The 19,736-nt window shown below is 44.9% G+C and overlaps 1 protein-coding gene across 1 annotated transcript; it reads right to left on the reverse strand.

The window, feature by feature from the left end:
• Positions 1-8,569: 8,569 nt before the first annotated feature.
• On the reverse strand, positions 8,570-16,796 carry gpd1a (glycerol-3-phosphate dehydrogenase 1a). Its single transcript, XM_048245187.1, has 8 exons — positions 16,659-16,796; positions 12,443-12,620; positions 12,134-12,274; positions 11,588-11,726; positions 11,344-11,456; positions 10,720-10,956; positions 9,583-9,689; positions 8,570-9,337 (listed from the first exon to the last, which is right to left on the reverse strand). The coding sequence occupies exons 1-8, from the start codon at positions 16,700-16,702 to the stop codon at positions 9,241-9,243; spliced, it is 1,056 nt and encodes a 351-aa protein (XP_048101144.1). The 5' UTR covers positions 16,703-16,796; the 3' UTR covers positions 8,570-9,240.
• Between the last annotated feature and the right edge of the window lie 2,940 nt (positions 16,797-19,736).

Genomic DNA, 19,736 nt, shown 5'->3' on the forward strand with positions numbered 1-19,736 from the left:
ACCTCTCTCTGTTACTGCTCTTGATGGTCGTTCATTGGGAGAAGTGACTAGCCACAGCTCCTCTGTGTCTTCAAGTGGACAACCATCGGGAGGAAATCACTCTTCACCTGATAGATTCACCTGAGTTTCCGTGGTTCTTGGCTTCCCTGGTTGAATCGTCACAATCCACAGATCGATTGGTCTACTGGAACAGTCATTGAGTGGGGTCCCACGTGCCATGCTACTTGTCTCTTGTCAAGTCCAGGCCTTTCACTAACTAAACCTGTTGATGTTTCTGAGTTGTCTCGAGTCCCTGATGAGTTTTTGGACCTGAAAGAGGTTTTTAGTAAGACAAGGGCATCTACGCTGCCTCCTCATAGACCCTATGACTGTAGCATTGAGCTATTCCCTGGTACTAGCCCACCTCGTGGACGGATCTTCTCTCTGTCTTTGCCTAAACGTGAAGCTATGGACAAATACATTAAAGAAGCCCTGGCCACTGGATTTGTCGCCCCTCCACATCTCCAGCTGGTGCGGATTCTTTTTGTGGGAAAGAAGGATGGTGGATTGAGGCCTTGCATAACATCACAGTCCATAATCGCTACCCTCTTCGCTAATGTCCACTGCTTTTGATTTACTCCAAGGTGCCACTGTCTTCACCGGCTCGACCTCAGAAATGCTTACCACCTCATTAGCATTCGACAGGGTGGCGAGTGGAAGACCCGCTTTCAACACACCTACAGGGGCACTATGAGTACCAGGTTATGCCTTTTGGCCTTACTAATGCACCTGCAGTTTTTCAAGCCCTTATTAATGATGTCCTCAGAGATATGATTAACATTTTTGTTTTTGTTTACCTTGATGACATACTAATTTTTTCCAAGTCCCTTTCGGAGCATCGTCACCATGTCTGACAATTCTGCAACGGCTGCTACGGAACAATCTTTTTGTCAAGCCAGAGAAATGTGAGTTCCATGTGTCTGGGACCGCATTTCTTGGGTTCATCTTGAAGGAGGGCCAGGTTCAAATGGACCCAAGGAAGACTCAAGCAATCCATGACTGGTCTGCTCCCAAAGTCTGTCAAGGAGGTACAAGCTTCTTAGGATTTGCCAACTTTTATAGGAAGTTCATCAGGAATTTTGGTACCGTGGCTGCTCCCTATATCTGCCCTTACTAAGAGTGGTGTGCCTTTTGTCTGGACTCCTGAAGCAGAGGGTGCTTTTCAACTGCTGAAGGACCGATTTTCATCTGCACCCATTCTTCAGTTGCCTGACTCCTCATGGCCCTTTGTTGTTGAGGTGAATGCTTCCGGCGTGGGAGTTGGGCAGTACTTTCCCAGCAGCTCTACTGATGGCAAACTACACCCTTGTGCCTTTTTTTTTCGGGCGCTTGTCTCCTACGAGGTCGGTATGACCTTGGGGACAGAGAATTGCTGGCAGTCAAAGCTAGTGTTAGAAGAATGGAGACATTGGCTGGAGGGAGCCTTACCCATTCTTAGTTTGGACTGACCACAAATACTTGGAATACTTAAAACAGGCCAAGCGACTGAATCCCGTCAGGCTCGATGGGCACTTTTTTTTCACCGGTTTGACTTCACCATCTCTTATCGGCCAGGCACTAAGAACCAGAAGCGGATGCCCTCTCAAAGGCGTTTTGGGTCCTCCGCGTTCTGTGGAAGACAAGGCACCCATTATCCCCAGTTCAGGATTATGTGTCCAGTTGATTGGGGCATTGAGACTGAGGTCAGGCGGGCACTCCAGCGGGATCGGGTCCTGAGTGCGGGCCCTCCAGATCGTCTCTTTGTTCCTCAGAGGTTGAGGTCGCTGATGTCTTCCAATGGGGGCATTAAGTCCCACTTGGCAGCACATCCTGGCTCTCAGAGGACTCTTGAGTTCCTGAAGAGACATTTCTGAGTGGCGGACATGGAGAGGAATGTCAAATCTTTTGTAGCAGCCTGTACTGTGTGTGTCGAGACAAGACCCAACTTCCGCGTCCTCAAAGGGCTCCTCCATCCTCTTCCTGTCCCTGGTGGTCCTTGGTCTCATCTCTCAATGGACTTCATCACTGGCCTTCCCCGTCTGAAGGTAATACTGTCATTTTAGTAGTGGTAGACAGGTTTCCAAAGCCTGTGGCTTTATTCCACTGATTAAGTTACCTTCTGCTTTGTGACTGCTAAGTTAGTGTTTGATCATGTCTTCGGAGTCTTTGGTCTTCCCAGGACATCGTGTCTGATAGGTCCCCAGTTCTCCTCCCGGGTGTGGCGGGGCCTTCTGCAACCTCATAGGAGCCACAGCCAGCCTCTCCTCTGGGTTCCATCCCCAATCAGCGGGCAAACAGAGAGGTCAACCAGGAATTGGAGGCTTCTCTGGCAAAGTCTGGTGGCTGATAACCCTCGTCCTGGAGGTTCCGGCTGCCTTGGGCAGAATGCGCCCAAACACACCTCCAGTCCTCATCCACTGGCATGTCCCTTTCCAGTGCCAGTTTGGGTTTCAGCCACCGCTGTTTCCAAGAGGGAGGGAGAGGGGCGTAAGTGTGCCATCAGCCTTGCAGTTAGTGTGGTGATTACCAAAGGACCTGGAGAAGGGTTGACGGAAGCTCTTCTGCGGACCTCCAGAAGGAACCAGCGCCAAGCCAACCCGTCCGGGAGACCAGCTCCCAGTTTCCGATCCGGGCCAAAGGGTTTGGCTAGCTGCTAAAGACCTTCCCCTGCGGGTGGAGTCTCGCAAAGTTGGCTCAGCTATGTCAGGTCCCTTACAAGGTGGTCTGCAGGGTCAACCCAGTGTCCTATAAGCCTCAGTTGCCCGATCCTTAGAATACATCCCACATTTCATGTGTCCCAGCTCGTCCTGTGCTGGCTTCCCCTTGCCCTGCCCTAAGGAACCGCCTCCTCCCGTGTCATCGATGGTGGTCCAGCTTTCACTATCCGCGCATAGTGGATTCCGCGCAGGATTAAGTGGTGGATTGCAGTATCTTATAGACTGGGAGGGCTCACGGCCCCGGAAGCGTTCCTGGAGTTCCTGCTAAGGATGTTCTTGATAAAGACCTCCGGAGGCTTTCATCTTGCTCATCCCACATGACCTTCCTGGGAGCATGGGAGGTTCCCTAGAGGTCCTGTCATGGTTTTGGGACTTTTTTGGCTGACCTCTGTGTTGGTCATTTGTTTTTTAACACATGCTTTTGTTAGCCTAATTCTATGTTATTCATTTCACCTGTGTCCTGTTATCTCTGTCATGTGACCTGACCATGTGGTATTTAAGCTCTGCTCCTGCCATGCCCTTTGCTTAGTCTTTTGTTTGACATTGCTTTGTTACATTGCCTAGTTGCATTGCCTACAACCCACATTTGCCTAGCCTTGCTACTGAACCCGTTCGCGACACTCTGGTACTTTTGGACTTCAGAACTGTGTCTTGGATTATTCTCTTGGATTGCCCTGTGGAATACTGTTTGGACTAAATCTCCACTTTGTGGAAAAAACTGAACTTTGTTAAGGTATCGTTGCAAAGTTGCCTCTGTTTGGAATTTTCTCTCCTTTGTTGGGATTTTGTGATCTCCTGTGTGTTTTGGAATATAATCTTCATATTGGAATAAAGAAGAAGAGTTATTGTCTACATAGTCTCTGCACTTGAGTCAACCCAACTGCTGATTGCTCATTAGGTAAAGAGTCAGTACTTGAATCCAGAGGCCTGGGTTCAATCCCCGAGCGTGACAAAAGACTAAGCCATGAATGACTCAGCAGAGACTCCAGGAACTCCCCTCCTGGGATATGGACCGCCTAATGGCTACTTTGAACAGTTTTGGAGCCACCATGGACACACATGCTCAAACTCTCAATAGACAACAGGAAATAGTTGGCAGGCATGATCAAATGCTAAGGGAGCTGCTGCAAGAAGTGCGGAGAATTGCTAATCCATCACCACCAGCGCCATCCCCAGCTCTGGTGGTTCCTGCACCCCTTCCAGGGTCTAACCCCGAACCTCGACTGCCAGCACCCCAAAGATATGACTGTAATACAGGTGGGTGCCGAGGTTTCTTGACACAATGTGACCTGACATTTGAATTACAGTCCTCAATGTATCCCTCTGACCGATCCCGAATAGCCTACTTGATAACCCTGCTGACTGACAAAGCTTTGGCCTGGGCAACTGCTATCTGGGGCCAACAGGGTCCGATTTGCTCTGACTACAAGGCTTTCAAGGAAGAAATGCTGCGCGTTTTCGACCAGTCAGCGGTGGGACAAGAAGCGGCCAAACAGCTCCTCCAACTTCGCCAGGGGCATAGCAGTGTAGCTAATTATGCCATCACCTTCAGGACCTTGGCAGCTGAGTGTGGGTGGAATCAGGAGGCCCTCATGTCGGTGTTCCATCATGGGTTGTCGGACACGCTAAAGGATGGACTGGCTTCTGCGGGTCCTCACAAGGAGTTTGAGGCTCTGGTTTCTCAGGCCATTCAGCTTGATAACCGACTGCGGGAGCGCCGCCGGGACCAAGGTCCACCCTGGTGGTCCACTGAAGCTCCCACCTCATCCAGGTACCTGAGCTCTACACCTCTCGAGGATCCTGAGCCCATGCAGATTGGAGGGGCCCGTTTACCTCAGTCAGCACGAGATCGCCGCAGAAGGCAGAGATGTTGCCTTTATTGTGGTAAGCCGGACCACTTCCGAGCCTCTTGTCCTGAGCTTCTGGGAAAAGGCCAGCCCCCTCAAAGCAAGGGAGGGCGATGACTGGGGCAACTTTCTCTTCTGATTCTGCGGGTGCGGGAGTATTCCTTCCTGTTTCTCTGTTGTGGGGAGAGCAGCGACACAACTTTCAGGCTTTTATTGATTCAGGTGCTGCCGGAAATTTTATGGACATTAACTTGGCTCAACGATTACAGGTGCCCCAGGATGCTGTTAACCCACCTCTCTGTTACTGCTCTTGATGGTGGATTCATTGGGAGAAGTGACTAGCCACAGCTCCTCTGTGTCTTCAAGTGGACAACCATCGGGAGGAAATCACTCTTCACCTGATAGATTCACCTGAGTTTCCCGTAGTTCTTGGCTTCCCCTGGTTGAATCGTCACAATCCACAGATCGATTGGTCTACTGGAACAGTCATTGAGTGGGGGGTCCCCGTGCCATGCTACTTGTCTCTTGTCAAGTCCAGGCCTTTCACTAACTAAACCTGTTGATGTTTCTGAGTTGTCTCGAGTCCCTGATGAGTTTTTGGACCTGAAAGAGGTTTTTAGTAAGACAAGGGGCATCTACGCTGCCTCCTCATAGACCCTATGACTGTAGCATTGAGCTATTCCTGGTACTAGCCCCACCTAGGTGGACGGATCTTCTCTCTGTCTTTGCCTAAGCGTTGAAGCTATGGACAAATACATTAAAGAAGCCCTGGCCACTGGATTTATTCGCCCTCCACATCTCCAGCTGGTGCGGATTCTTTTTTTGTGGGAAAAAAAGGATGGTGGATTGAGGCCTTGCATAACATCACAGTCCAATCGCTACCCTCTTCCGCTAATGTCCACTGCTTTTGATTTACTCCAAGGTGCCACTGTCTTCCGCGGCTTCGACCTCAGAAATGCTTACCACCTCATTACCGCATTCGACAGGGTGACGAGTGGAAGACCGCTTTCAACACACCTACAGGGCACTATGAGTACCAGGTTATGCCTTTTGGCCTTACTAATGCACCTGCAGTTTTTCAAGCCCTTATTAATGATGTCCTCAGAGATATGATTAACATTTTTGTTTTTGTTTACCTTGATGACATACTAATTTTTTCCAAGTCCCTTTCGGAGCATCGTCACCATGTCTGACAATTCTGCAACGGCTGCTACGGAACAATCTTTTTGTCAAGCCAGAGAAATGTGAGTTCCATGTGTCTGGGACCGCATTTCTTGGGTTCATCTTGAAGGAGGGCCAGGTTCAAATGGACCCAAGGAAGACTCAAGCAATCCATGACTGGTCTGCTCCAAAGTCTGTCAAGGAGGTACAGCGCTTCTTAGGATTTGCCAACTTTTATAGGAAGTTCATCAGGAATTTTGGTACCGTGGCTGCTCCTATATCTGCCCTTACTAAGAGTGGTGTGCCTTTTGTCTGGACTCCTGAAGCAGAGGGTGCTTTTCAACTGCTGAAGGACCGATTTTCATCTGCACCCATTCTTCAGTTGCCTGACTCCTCGCGGCCCTTTGTTGTTGAGGTGAATGCTTCCGACGTGGGAGTTGGAGCAGTACTTTCCCAACGCTCTACTGATGGCAAACTACACCCTTGTGCCTTTTTTTCTCGGCGCTTGTCTCCTACCGAGGTCCGGTATGACCTTGGGGACAGAGAATTGCTGGCAGTCAAGCTAGTGTTAGAAGAATGGAGACATTGGCTGGAGGGAGCCCAACACCCATTCTTAGTTTGGACTGACCACAAATACTTGGAATACTTAAAACAGGCCAAGCGACTGAATCCCCGTCAGGCTCGATGGGCACTTTTTTTTTCACCCGATTTGACTTCACCATCTCTTATCGGCCAGGCACTAAGAACCAGAAGCCGGATGCCCTCTCAAGGCGTTTTGGGTCCTCACGTTCTGTGGAAGACAAGGCACCCATTATCCCCAGTTCCAGGATTATGTGTCCAGTTCGGTGGGGCATTGAGACTGAGGTCAGACGGGCACTCCAGCGGGATCCGGGTCCTGGTACGGGCCCTCCAGATCGTCTCTTTGTTCCTCAGAGGTTGAGGTCGCGGGTCTTCCAATGGGGGCATTCGTCCCACTTGGCAGCACATCCTGGCTCTCAGAGGACTCTTGAGTTCCTGAAGAGACATTTCTGGTGGCCGGACATGGAGAGGAATGTCAAATCTTTTGTAGCAGCCTGTACTGTGTGTGTCCGGAGCAAGACCCAACACCAACGTCCTCAAGGGCTCCTCCATCCTCTTCCTGTCCCTGGTCGTCCTTGGTCTCATCTCTCAATGGACTTCATCACTGGCCTTCCCCCGTCTGAAGGTAATACTGTCATTTTAGTAGTGGTAGACAGGTTTTCCAAAGCCTGTCGCTTTATTCCACTGATTAAGTTACCTTCTGCTTTTGTGACTGCTAAGTTCGTGTTTGATCATGTCTTTCGAGTCTTTGGTCTTCCCCAGGACATCGTGTCTGATAGAGGTCCCCAGTTCTCCTCCCGGGTGTGGCGGGCCTTCTGCAACCTCATAGGAGCCACAGCCAGCCTCTCCTCTGGGTTCCATCCCCAATCCAACGGGCAAACAGAGAGGGTCAACCAGGAATTGGAGGCTTCTCTGAGGAGTCTGGTGGCTGATAACCCCAAGTCCTGGGTTCCCGGCTGCCTTGGGCAGAGTACGCCCACAACACACTCCAGTCCTCATCCACTGGCATGTCCCCTTTCCAGTGCCAGTTTGGATTTCAGCCACCGCTGTTTCCAGAGGAGGAGAGGGACGTAAGTGTGCCATCAGCCTTGCAGTTCGTGAGGCGGTGCAAAAGGACCTGGAGAAGGGTTCGGCAGGCTCTTCTGCGGACCTCCAGAAGGAACCAGCGCCAAGCCAACCCGGCCGGAGACCAGCTCCCAGTTTCCGGCCCGGGCCCAAAGGGTTTGGCTAGCTGCTAAAGACCTTCCCCTGCGGGTGGAGTCTCGCAAGTTGGCTCCGCGCTATGTGGGTCCTTACAAGGTGGTCTGCAGGGTCAACCCAGTGTCCTATCGCCTCCAGTTGCCCCGATCCCTTAGAATACATCCCACATTTCATGTGTCCCAGCTCCGTCCTGTGCTGACTTCCCTCCCTTGCCCCTGCCCCTAAGGAACCGCCTCCTCCCCGTGTCATCGATGGTCGTCCAGCTTTCACTATCCGCGCATAGTGGATTCCCCGCAGAGTTAAGTGGTGGATTGCAGTATCTTATAGACTGGGAGGGCTACGGCCCGGAGGAGCGTTCCTGGGTTCCTGCTAGGGATGTTCTTGATAAAGACCTCCGGAGAGACTTTCATCTTGCTCATCCTGACCTTCCTGGGAACGCCAGGAGGCGTTCCTAGAGGGGGGTCCTGTCATGGTTTTGGGACTTTTTGGCGGCCTCTGGTGGTCATTTGTTTTAACACATGCTTTGTTAGCCTTAATTCTATGTTATTCATTTCACCTGTGTCCTGTTATCTCTGTCATGTGACCTGACCATGTGGTATTTAAGCTCTGCTCCTGCCATGCCCTTTGCTTAGTCTTTGTTTGACATTGCTTTGTTACATTGCCTAGCCTTGCTACTGAACCCCGTTTGCGGCACTCTGGTACTTTTGGACTTTCGAACTGTGTCTTGGATTATTCTCTTGGATTGCCCCTGTATGGAATACTGTTTGGACTAAATCTCCACTTTGTGGAAAAAACTGAACTTTGTTAAGGTATCGTTGCAAAGTTGCCTCTGTTTGGAATTTTCTCTCCTTTGTTGGATTTTGTGATCTCCTGTGTGTTTTGGAATATAATCTTCATATTGGAATAAAGAAGAAGAGTTATTGTCTACATAGTCTCTGCACTTGAGTCAACCCAACTGCTGATTGCTCATTAGGTAAAGAGTCAGTACTTGAATCCAGAGGCCTGGGTTCAATCCCCGAGCGTGACAGCAGCAGCATTACAAAAATATAATTCTTACATTTGTTTTTATTTATTGGTATAATTTATTCATATTATAACATTTTTAAAAAATGAGACAGTACCATCTCAGGACATGTTCATGTTCAAGATTCAAGGCACAATGGTGGTGATACATTGACTGATCTTTCATTCATTGGCTTGTGTTTATACTGATGATCAAGCATGAGATTGGGTCAAGCATGAGATTTAAAGTGGTTCCAGCACTACCAGTGAAACTTGTGCGTTAGACAGTTGAGTTGAATCACTGGAGATGGATGCCCCCCTCATAGTTGCCCAGTGTTTACGGGAAAGCACTCAATACTCACCGTCAGCTCAGGGTTGGAGGCCCGACAATACTCAGTCACTCATTCTCACCCATATATAAAAACACATACACCTCTTCCAACTTTCTACACAAATTGGTGCCCATCGTGTTCAGTCATACAGAATATACGGACCCATCTGAAGACAAACTACAATTCACTATACATGTTGCTGGAGAATGTATGTGTGAGTGAGGAAAATGGAAAAAATGGCTGAGGCTCTGAGAGACTACACTTCAATTTCACCATGGTCAGATGATCAAAGACATGGAGCCTGCTTCAGCCTACACACACACACACACACACAGGGTGAGAGGGAGGCAGAGCGTGTGGGCAGCCCAGGCCTCCTGAGGAGGCTCACATGTGTTCTGGGTGGTTTTGTAGACAGTCAATGAATTCTGTGACTGGACGGCCCTGGTAGCATATCTCATAGACAGCACTGAAGAGAGGGAACCTAGACAAAAAGCCAAAAAAGGACAAGGGCGGTGATTTAAAAAGTGCAGACAGATAACACCCCACCTCCCACTTGCATTTAGTGCTGGCCAAGCTGGCAGTATTTAATGTGATTGACTTGTTCCTCTGGGTCCACAAGAACCCTGCTAGTGTGTGTGTCTGATGTGTGTGTGCGCGTTCTGATATTTTGAGAGTGTGTGTGTGTGTTCCAGTACTGTTGATATTGTAATATTTAATGATCCTTACTTGTCCAGGAGGTCTTTGTGTTTGAGGATGTGATGGACCTCTGCCGCGGTGGCTGGACCCTGAAGCTTCTGTCCGTTCAGCATTTCCTTCTCTAGCTCCTCTAGGGACTGGACACAGGGACATGGGTCAGAGGGGCACACCACAACTGTTTAAACAAGCCCACAAATCAAAGAAATGAAGAGGCTGGAATAAGCTGACATTACTGCATCATTCAATGGGGCCATAAACACACATTTTTAATTAGGAGAATGCAACAACTTGCAAGATGATATCTTACAATAACTTGTGAGCATCTTTTGTTAAAGGATTATTCTAGTGTCTCATTAGATAATGCAATCACTTCACCATCAGTAGTGTTCTTACAGAAACAGTGCTTATCCACAGAACCTCTTGTGCTCAATGTTTTTTTTAATCATGTCAAATAAAACATACCAGGGATTTTAGAACAACAAAGACAAACAGATGACAGAGTAGGAGATAACAGAAAAACACCTCTACTTTCTACATTGCAAGAATTGTAGTTCTTCAAAATTGATTACCGGAAAACAAAGAGGCCACAGGATTCCACAGGCCTTAACTATCTGGGCTGTGGTCAGTTTTCCTTATTTTGCTGTGGAGCCTCAAAGACACCACACATCATAAATAACAAAAGACTGCTTATCTAGTCCATTGTTATGATCTCGAAATGGATCCAGACTTAAGATGTAAAATTCAGAAGCGTAATTTACTAATCTACAGATAACTTTCGGACCTTCAGGGAGGGTCTGGCTGTAATTTTCACATAGCTGCCCGTCCCAACTGGCCTCAGACATAAACAGTGGGGCAGTTTACATTGTTCAATGTAACATCAGCCTTTGGTAGGAGTGTACCATGAGAGGCAATATATGGAGATCTGACGGGGTCTAAAATAAAACAAAATCACTCATCCAAAATTCAGACCACTTCTGAACAAACTGTCAAATTCATGGAGAAATGAATAAGTCGAAACAACTCTTCTAAAAGAGCACCTGACTTTGAGACATACATTAGTGAATTAGCACTCCTGTAAGCCAAATTTTTGGCACATTATCACACAGAGGATATTCAATGCAATGAAATTTACACCAAGCCAAAACTGACAAGCATCCCATGACTTACCTTGCCAGTCTTGGCAAAGGCCTCAGAAACTTTGCGGTTGCGTCCTCCATAACACGTGGTGATGAGGTCGGCTACGCCGCAGCTCTCCAGGAAGGTTGCCGAGGACACGGGCCCTGCGGTGCAGAAGAGGCGTGCGAAGGCGATCATCTCCATCAGGCCCAGCCTGATGACCGCTGCCTTGGTGTTGTCGCCAAATCCCAGTCCGTCACAAAAGCCCGCACCCACCGCAACAATGTTCTAAAAAAAAAAAATGGTGTCCATTTATTATGAATTAAGATGAAAACCAGTAGCCTTGGTCTCAATTGCTTCAACTAAATGTCAAGACACTGAGAACATTCCTTAAGTCAAGAGTAGCCTCAACAAGAACCATGCAAACCTAATATGACCAGCAATGAGAGTAGGCTAAACCAACCTTATTAGATAATTTCTCTTAGACTGAAACGTATAATCTGTTCACAGACAATCCTTAATCCTTTTTCCAAACCCTACAACATTTATGAACAGTAATTGCCATTCACCAGTCTCAGACTCATGAACAAATAAATTATAACCGTACTTTGCCTCCCATCAGAATAGTCACTGAGTGCAGACATGAAAGCAGACAGATGGGCTGGCGATGTTTACCTTGAGCGCTCCACAGATCTCCACCACGTCTGACTCCTCCACCACTGTGATGCGGAAGTTCTTTGTCTGCAACAGCTCTTTCAGTAAAACACCATCAGCCTTGTTCTTACAACCTGGGAAAGCCAAACAAGAGATAGATTCACACACCACCCTACACACACACACACACACACACACACACACAGAGAGAGAGAGAGACACAGACACAGACACACAGACACACACAGCAATGTGCTAATCTTACCGATTGTTGTCTCACAGAATTTCTCATCTGCTACTTCATTGGCAATGTTGGCCCCCATGAGAACATTGACCGTGATGCCAAGCTTCTCTTGGATCACATCAGAGATCAGCTTCAGGCCCTCCGGGCCCTCATCCACTCCCTGCAGGACACAAAACTGACTATTTCACCAACAGCCACACTGCACACTGCAGGGTATACAGCTGGCTTAGGCAACCAAAGGGAGGGGAAAAAAAACCTCTTCTTGTTTTTTAAACTGGGTCAAAGGTCACAGCTGTCTGCCCTGAACCTTGATCCAAAAGAGGGGCATGCACAGAGAACACTGAGGACAAGCCTGACTCACCCTTGTCCCATGCAATTACATCACTAGATTTTTCATCATTTTAAGAGCAAAGAGGAATTTTAAAACACAGACCACTAATTGGCTACTGTGGGAAAGGCGCATTGATACAAACACGCTATGACTCTGTGAATGTTTGACAAATAGAAACTGAAATGTCTGAATTTACAGGGAGAGAGAAAACTGGAAGAATGTGAGAAAATAAGCACCTTTATGAGTGACAGTCCAAGAGCATCCTTTTTGATCTTCCCCTTAATGGAGTCGCACGCTCTCCCAATGAACTGATGTGGAATCACAAACACCAAGATATCGGCTCCAGTGGCTGCATCCACCAGCTCTGGCACTGCCAACTGATAAACAGACACACACACACACACACACACACACACACACACACACACAAACACACAAACAAACACACAAAGGGACTGAGTAAAAGGAGTTTATACACCAATGCAGTCTCGCACCAGATGGCAGAGCTGTAGTGCTGTATGGGTGCAATGCTGATGCTCCCTCACCACATTGTCTGGAAGCTTCCGCCCCGGGAGGTACTTCACATTCTCGTGGTCGGTGTTAATAATCTCAGTTAGCTTGCGTCCATCGACCATCTCCTCGAAAACCCACATGTTGACGACACTGTCAAACTTTGGGTTCTGTGCCGCATTTGCTCCCACTATTTTGGCGATGGCAGAGCCCCTGGTGAGAAAAGGGGAAGTGAAGAGCACAGTGTCAGCGACCCGACAGGAGATGCTGACGGACGGACCCCTAGCAAATTCATGTGACTGACCACCACACTCAGTCAGACTAAAACAAAACACAAACAAGTTCTTCTGATAACACTATCCTATTCTGTCAAGTTAATTCCACTTCAAAAAAGTATGTGATATTGTAGGCTACCATCTCTATGGCAAGCCGATTGAGCATTTATTCAGATATCTTGATATCAGGCATAATTGTCATGTACATGCAAGCCATCTGTCCACTAGTGAGCCATTTCTGTGTGAACTAGTTAACTAGTGACAGCCAAAATGCTCACTAGTTAACTAGTAAGGCCCAAATTCTCTCTAGTTAACTAGTTCATATGTTTCATATCTTACTTAGTTAACTAGTAATGCTCAGCATGTTCAGTAGTTAACTAGTGGACACTGAAATGCAGAGCCGGACAGTAACGGAGTACATTTACTTGAGTACAGTACTTGAGTACAATTTTGAGGGATCTGTACTTTACTCGAGTATCATTTTTGGGGAGTACTCATGACTTTACTCAAGTACATTTGAGAGGCAAATATTGTACTCTTTACTCCACTACATTTCTATCCATAACCGTGAGTACCCGTTCTTCTTCTAAAAAAAAGAGAAAAAAAAAATCTCGGAAACCCTCAATTTGTTGTTTCCCTCTCAAACGTGATTGGATTGTGCAGGCGCCACTGATTGGGACAGCCTATCAGCAATCACCTTCAGCTTTCCGCCAAAGTCAACTCCATGGTTAGATTTAGATAAGAGATGAAACCATGGACGAAACAATGGATGAAGACGCAGCAGGTCCATCCCGGGAATGTGCCAACCTGTGGCCACACCTCGCCAGACTATTTCAATTTTCTGAACAAGTTAATGATAGTTTTAGCTTCAAGTGTTTCAATTACAAAATAGTATTTTGTATTTGAAATACGTATTTTAAATACATGTATTAGAAATACTGCCCATCCCCGGCAACATGTAGTCAGGGGGCCAATTCTGAAAAGGACTTCCGTTAAGACTTTTGCGGACATGTTTTGGTACAAGCTGTCACACAATTTTTTTTAGGTAGAAGACACCCATAGGTAAGATATTAGGGTGGTTGTCAAGCTGAAATGTATTTTGTGTGACTTGTACAAGCAATTTCAGGCCAATTTTTTGGTTTCCTGCTCAACACGACATGCCAACAATAAATGTTGAATATCTCCACAACTACAAGGACCCTATACATAAAAAAAGGTATCAAATGAAAGCTAACACTCATGGGCTTACACTGACATTTGCTGTACAGTGTAAGAGACAATAGAACTAGAACATGAAAAAAACAATCTCCGCCTAAAGAGAACTGGTTTTCAAAGTGTATATCAGCTTGGAAACATAACATAGTATCCCAAAACCTCTATCAATCAGTACCCCTATCTATGGGAATGAGTCAAGCCAAGTTTAAAGCTTGTAGGGAGAGACAGTGCAATGCTGCAGAAGTTATAATTCTTTAATGTCAAGGCGGAAATGTAGAACTGTAGATGGTGGTCTATGGTGCTATTTGACTTCATTAATGTACCAGGTTGTAACACAAATTATATTTAATTAACATATCACTATAGTTATCAATTCCATCCTAACATAACTGCTCTCTCACTTCTTTAGGGTTAGGGGTTAGTAACTAGTTAGTAACTGGTCTTGCTGATCCTAGCACTTGCCTGACTAGAACTGATTCTCGATTGTTTAAAAAACAGCACTCACTGATACACTTATTCTTATTGTACTAGTGCTTTTCTTTAATTGTCCTATAATTGTTGAGAGAATTGCTTTAAATAGCTTAAACTGTTAACCATGTTGTTAGTCGCTTTGGTTAAAAATGTGTCACCAAATGTAATGTAATGTAATAACTAATCGTCATATGGCAAAGGTATGTTTTTCCCCATCCAAGCAGTGACTCTCAGGTAGGCAGCCAACAGAAGGCACCCAGGGACCATGTCCATGTGCTCAGTCTGAGTCCTGGTCAGGGACACAAAAGAAGAGTTTACTGTTTTGATAATGAATACCTTCCCAATACAAAACATGCATGCATGCATCCAAGGGCATAATATAAATCTAATCTACAAAACAGGAAAAACAATATCATGCCAAATAATCTGAAACAATATAGTTGCATATAATGTGGCAAAGCTCAATAATAATGATGTGAGTACCTGAGTATTCTTGCACCAAGCTGCACAGGCACATCCACATGGCCCACTACAAAATATTCTACTTTTCGACATCGACACTGCCTGGTACTGCACTGACTTCCACTTTCCTTTCATCCACGCGAAGATTGTTTTTTTATGTTCTAGTTCAGTTGTCTCTTACACTGTACAATACATGTTCATTCTGACACTTCAGCAGACATCCCATGAGTGTTGGCTTTCATTTGATACCATTTCTATGTATATGGTCCTTGTGGTTGAGGAGATATTCAACATTTATTGTTGGCATGTCGTGTTGAGCAGGAAACCAACAAATTGGCCTGAAATTGCTTTAAGTCAAACACACACACAAAAAAAATCAGCTTGACAACCACCCTAATGATCATGCTTGCACATAAGTGGGATTATATTTGCCCAAAATTACAGTAGGTAACATGGAAGAAAATTAAAGCACTTGGAGAAAAAATGAGCTTTTACCACTTTTAAGAATATAGTAGGCCTATTAAAATGGACAAAAAAGCATTTTCTAAGCTGACAACCTGGCTAGAACACATGTTGAGGGGTTAAATATTAATACTGGATAGGTTGTATGCTTGTACCAAAAAGTGTCCGACAAAGTTTTAATATCAGTTTTGGCCCCCTGACTAATGGTAAAAAGATGAAAATTACTTGATTTTACTTTCAATTTCACATTCTCCAAGGTTAACATTTCATAACTCCATGTAGGTCGTTTCTGTAAATGTAAGCACTGTGGCAGTAGTAATGCAATATTTAGAAAATGTAGGCTACTCTTGTACTCTTGATACTCAAGTACTTTTAAAAACAAGTACTTCAGTACTTTTTCTTAAGTAGACATCTGACTGTTGTACTGTTGTACTTTTACTTGTACTTGTAAAGTACAAATCTCATGTGCACATTTTTGGCTGTCACTAGTTAACTAGTGAGACCCAAAAGCCTTCAACTAGCTGACTGGTATGCATTTTGGCCTTTACTAGTTAACTAGTAGACATTTCTGGCTCTCACTAGTTAACTAGTGAAGCTAAACTGTGTTCACTAGTTAACTAGTGAGCCTTTTGGCTCCCACTAGTTAACTAGTGTGCCTATTTTGGCCCTCACTAGTTAACTAGTTCACACAAACATGGCTCACTAGTTAACTAGTTGACAAAAATGGCTTACATGTACATGACAATTATGCCTGATATCAAGATATCAGAATAAATGCTTAATCGGCTTGCCATACATCTCAAATTCACATGACTTAACATTGTAGTTTGTATAGTTTATATGGCTTTATAGACATTAACATTGTTGAGTATGCCATTTCTGGACAAAAGCATTCACTTGAAAGCAAACCAGGTCCACCAAGGTATACGAAGTCAATGCCTTCTGGTAGGCATTAAGGATTTCAGAAAAGCTCAGCACAGATCTCACTAACATAGTCAAACAGTTGTTGCATAATATTAAATTAATATTAAAATCCCTAAGACTAAGAGACTGAACAAGGGGACACATGGTTTCAAGACAAAAAAAATCTCCCAACAGATGCGCACCTGTTGAGTGACACGCGCATGCACTGAGGGGTGCACAGTGACAAAACAGCAAATTTTGGAAGAAATGCCTTGAATCATTATACTTACAAAAGGCTATTAATAATAAGGCATCAGCCAATTTACAGAGAGCTTGATACGGATGTCATCATTCATACACGTCTAAACTGAAATCTGAGCACAGAGCGTGAACGAACGCGCTGTTCACGGGTGTCAACAGCGAGGCCAGTGGACACACTAGCAGCACTTTTGTTAAGCCTTACCAGTTTCCAGATCCAACAATGCAAACTTTCTTGGGAGAGGCCATTGCTTCAGCTTTAGTCACGCGACTTGCAGCAATGAAGGGTATCCTCGCTTCTAGCTGTAAATTTCAATCAACCCACAAGAGACAGCTCGGCCTGTTATGCGACAATCTCCGCCCCTCCAACTCATTGGTCAGTAAGAGGGGAAACCTAAACTCCGCCCACGCTTTTGCGTTCTATTATTTGCCAGTGGGTTGAAGGTAAATAAGCTAATTGTAGTGCAATTCTAGCTAGAATTAACATGATATCTTTAGAGTTTTGGGCGTTTATTCATGCTATTATGAAGACATTTTCACAGACAGCTCATACAGGCTGCAGGCTGTAGCAGCGCTCAGAAAGGAAAGAACAAATAAAGTACTTCACTGCGCTGAACTTTGCTCACTATTGGCACGTTCATTGGCCCTCTACCCTGTGCAAATAATAGCCCCATTCTTGGACCACAGCACATAAAAGACTACATTCATTAAAACAACCATATACTGTATATTAGTCAGTCAAGAAAATAATGGGAATTTTGTTAGGTATGTTATATATTGCCTGCAGTAGAAATGTTATGGCATGAGGCGTTCCAGCTCATAGGCTCAGAAGAGTATGAATAAAAGTAATGGATCTATACAGTTCACAGTATCACTGTCAGAAACCGGTCACTGTAGTTGAACAAGGAGAGCACCAGTGGACTATTTTCTCTGCTGACTCCAAACCTGGAGTGCAATGTTTTGGTGACAAAAGAACAGGTTCAGCAGCTGTTTGCCTCATATGATCTCCGCTGGTGTTTCTCAGAGGAGGCTATCCTCCCTTTACAACAATTTTCATAAACATTGTAAAATACCCTCACTGAAATTTGACAGCCAAATTGTTATTTAATCTTGTTATGCACTGACTGAGGTAAATTGATTATGTCTCAGACCCAGTAGTACTTGTTATTTGACATGTCAGTATCAGCATACCATCTGTGTAGGGATTACCCCCATTAAAATGCAGTTGTAAATTCATGATGCATTTTCCACACCCAATGGCTTAACTGTGCATGTAAATGGGCTACATCTAGGTCATCCACATTAAATTACAGAGATAACTGTATCAAGCTATCATTTTTGAGTGGAAATTACAATTACAAAGTTAGGCCACTGTGCAGTTATTGACAATGTCAGGAGCAAGTTGTTCACTGATTAACTGCTCATTGTCAGTCAGTCTCGTAGGTCATCTTGTCTGTGTACATGTTGTTTTAATCTGAGAGTAGGATTGTAATGCAAATAGTAAAGGCTCAAAACACATCAAGCACTGAAAAGGCTGGAAAAACCTGATGTTCTTGACTCTTCTGATTTGGCACATTGTTTTATCTTCACCGCACCGTTCCAACTGTAGATAACTGTTCATTTATTAAATCACGTGTTTGTGTTATGTTGCCAAAGAAACCTCATACATACTGTATCTGTATACAGATATACATGTGCGTGTGTGTGTTTGTGAGTAAACATGAAGGGTTCAGGTGCAAAAGCCTCTAAATGCCACCTACGTCAAAAATTCGATAAAGATGGTGAGTGGATGCTCTCCACACATAGTATACGTTAGTAAAATAATTTAACTTCAAAACCCACTAAATACCACTCTCTTCCTGGTCTGAAATATCAATTTATAGGCAAAAACCTATAGGAGCCTGATTTTAAATGTTCATTTAAAAGAAAAGTGGTCAGACAGATTTAGAGGGTTTTGCATCTGAACTCTTCACATATACTGTAGCTCTCTAAATGTACTGTAGGTAAAGTTGTTCAGACAAGATAACAGAAATATTAACTTTTTTTTTATTTTAGCACGTCATATGAATAAAACATGTCAACTAACAAATTAAACTATATGTATAAAACATCAAAAACATTTTAAGGAACCACAGTAACCACATCAACCATGTAAAAAACAATTATGCTTTAAACAAGCTCTATCGAGTCCTTGAAAAGGAGGTTACTAACAACAATTTCAATGTTGATGCTACTGTATCGTTGTGCTTATAATACAGAAGAAAAACAAAACATCTAGAATAAAAGATACACTGGCATTTGGTTCCTTATCCAGGGCCAGAGTGGCTAAGGTGAAGGTGATAAAGAAGGGGTATACCAAGCTTCAACTGACATAGAAATCTAAAAAGCATTCCTTTTAAGGCCTTTTATGATGTGGCCCCTACAAGCCACATTTGAACCCTCCACATCAACTGCCACCCATGGAAACTGTTCCACAAGCCCCTTCCCTCAGTAACAAGCTACAGGAGTGAATGTCAGTGGCAGTGATGGGCAGTGAGAGGAGGTGTGAGAATGCCCACCGTCTACAGGTCCCAGTACAAGTGTCTGACACACTGAAGTGTGGTGATGGCCACGTCTGTGGAACATCATGGTGCAGATGGATAAGATTCATTAGATTATGACTAGAGTGGTATGCTCGATGCTAAGGTCATAATGCTAAGCGCTATCCAGTTTCAAATGCCTTTAAGTTTAAGGCTCCTGGCAGCCCAGCATGAATTATCAGATTCATTGTGTGAACACTGCAGATTCTGGAACAGGTCGAGGAGACATGATGTTGAGTAAGAAAATACATTTGGACAACAAAAATAGCATTCTCAGTGTAAAGTATACCATACTAACAGACTGCATTACCCCAAACAAGTGTGCAGGCCTTAGTGTTACACATCCCAGATGTATACCTCGCGGTCAATATGTTTCACTTTGTGTATTTAGCAGATCATATTTATCTTGTTGCAAAATATCATTTTAGTACCACATGGATTGTTCAGTTTTTTTAGGAAGTGTCCAAATAAATGGCCTTTGCTGCGCAAGGCAGCTCAGGCAATGTTGTTGAGTTGGGTATGGACAACATGTCATCAATAACATGCAAATACTGCTGACAAACACAGGTGCAATATAGATGCTCTCTCTTTCTTTCTGACTCTATGTGTCTCTCTCTTACACACACACACACACACACACACACATACAAAAAAACAGGTAGACAAAAACCTTTTCCATACGTATACATACACAAACACAAACA

Source organism: Alosa alosa, chromosome 6 (genome assembly GCF_017589495.1).
Source record: "Alosa alosa isolate M-15738 ecotype Scorff River chromosome 6, AALO_Geno_1.1, whole genome shotgun sequence".
Lineage (NCBI taxonomy): Eukaryota > Metazoa > Chordata > Actinopteri > Clupeiformes > Clupeidae > Alosa > Alosa alosa.

Excerpts from the sequence above, each read along its gene's own strand:
- gpd1a (XM_048245187.1), bottom strand. The coding sequence starts at position 16,702 with ATGGCCTCTCCCAAGAAAGTTTGCATTGTTGGATCTGGAAACTG. Across the intron at positions 12,275-12,442 it reads GGAAGCTTCCAGACAATGTG|TTGGCAGTGCCAGAGCTGGT; the intron begins GTGAGGGAGCAT and ends TCTGTTTATCAG. Across the intron at positions 11,457-11,587 it reads ATTCTGTGAGACAACAATCG|GTTGTAAGAACAAGGCTGAT; the intron begins GTAAGATTAGCA and ends TGGCTTTCCCAG.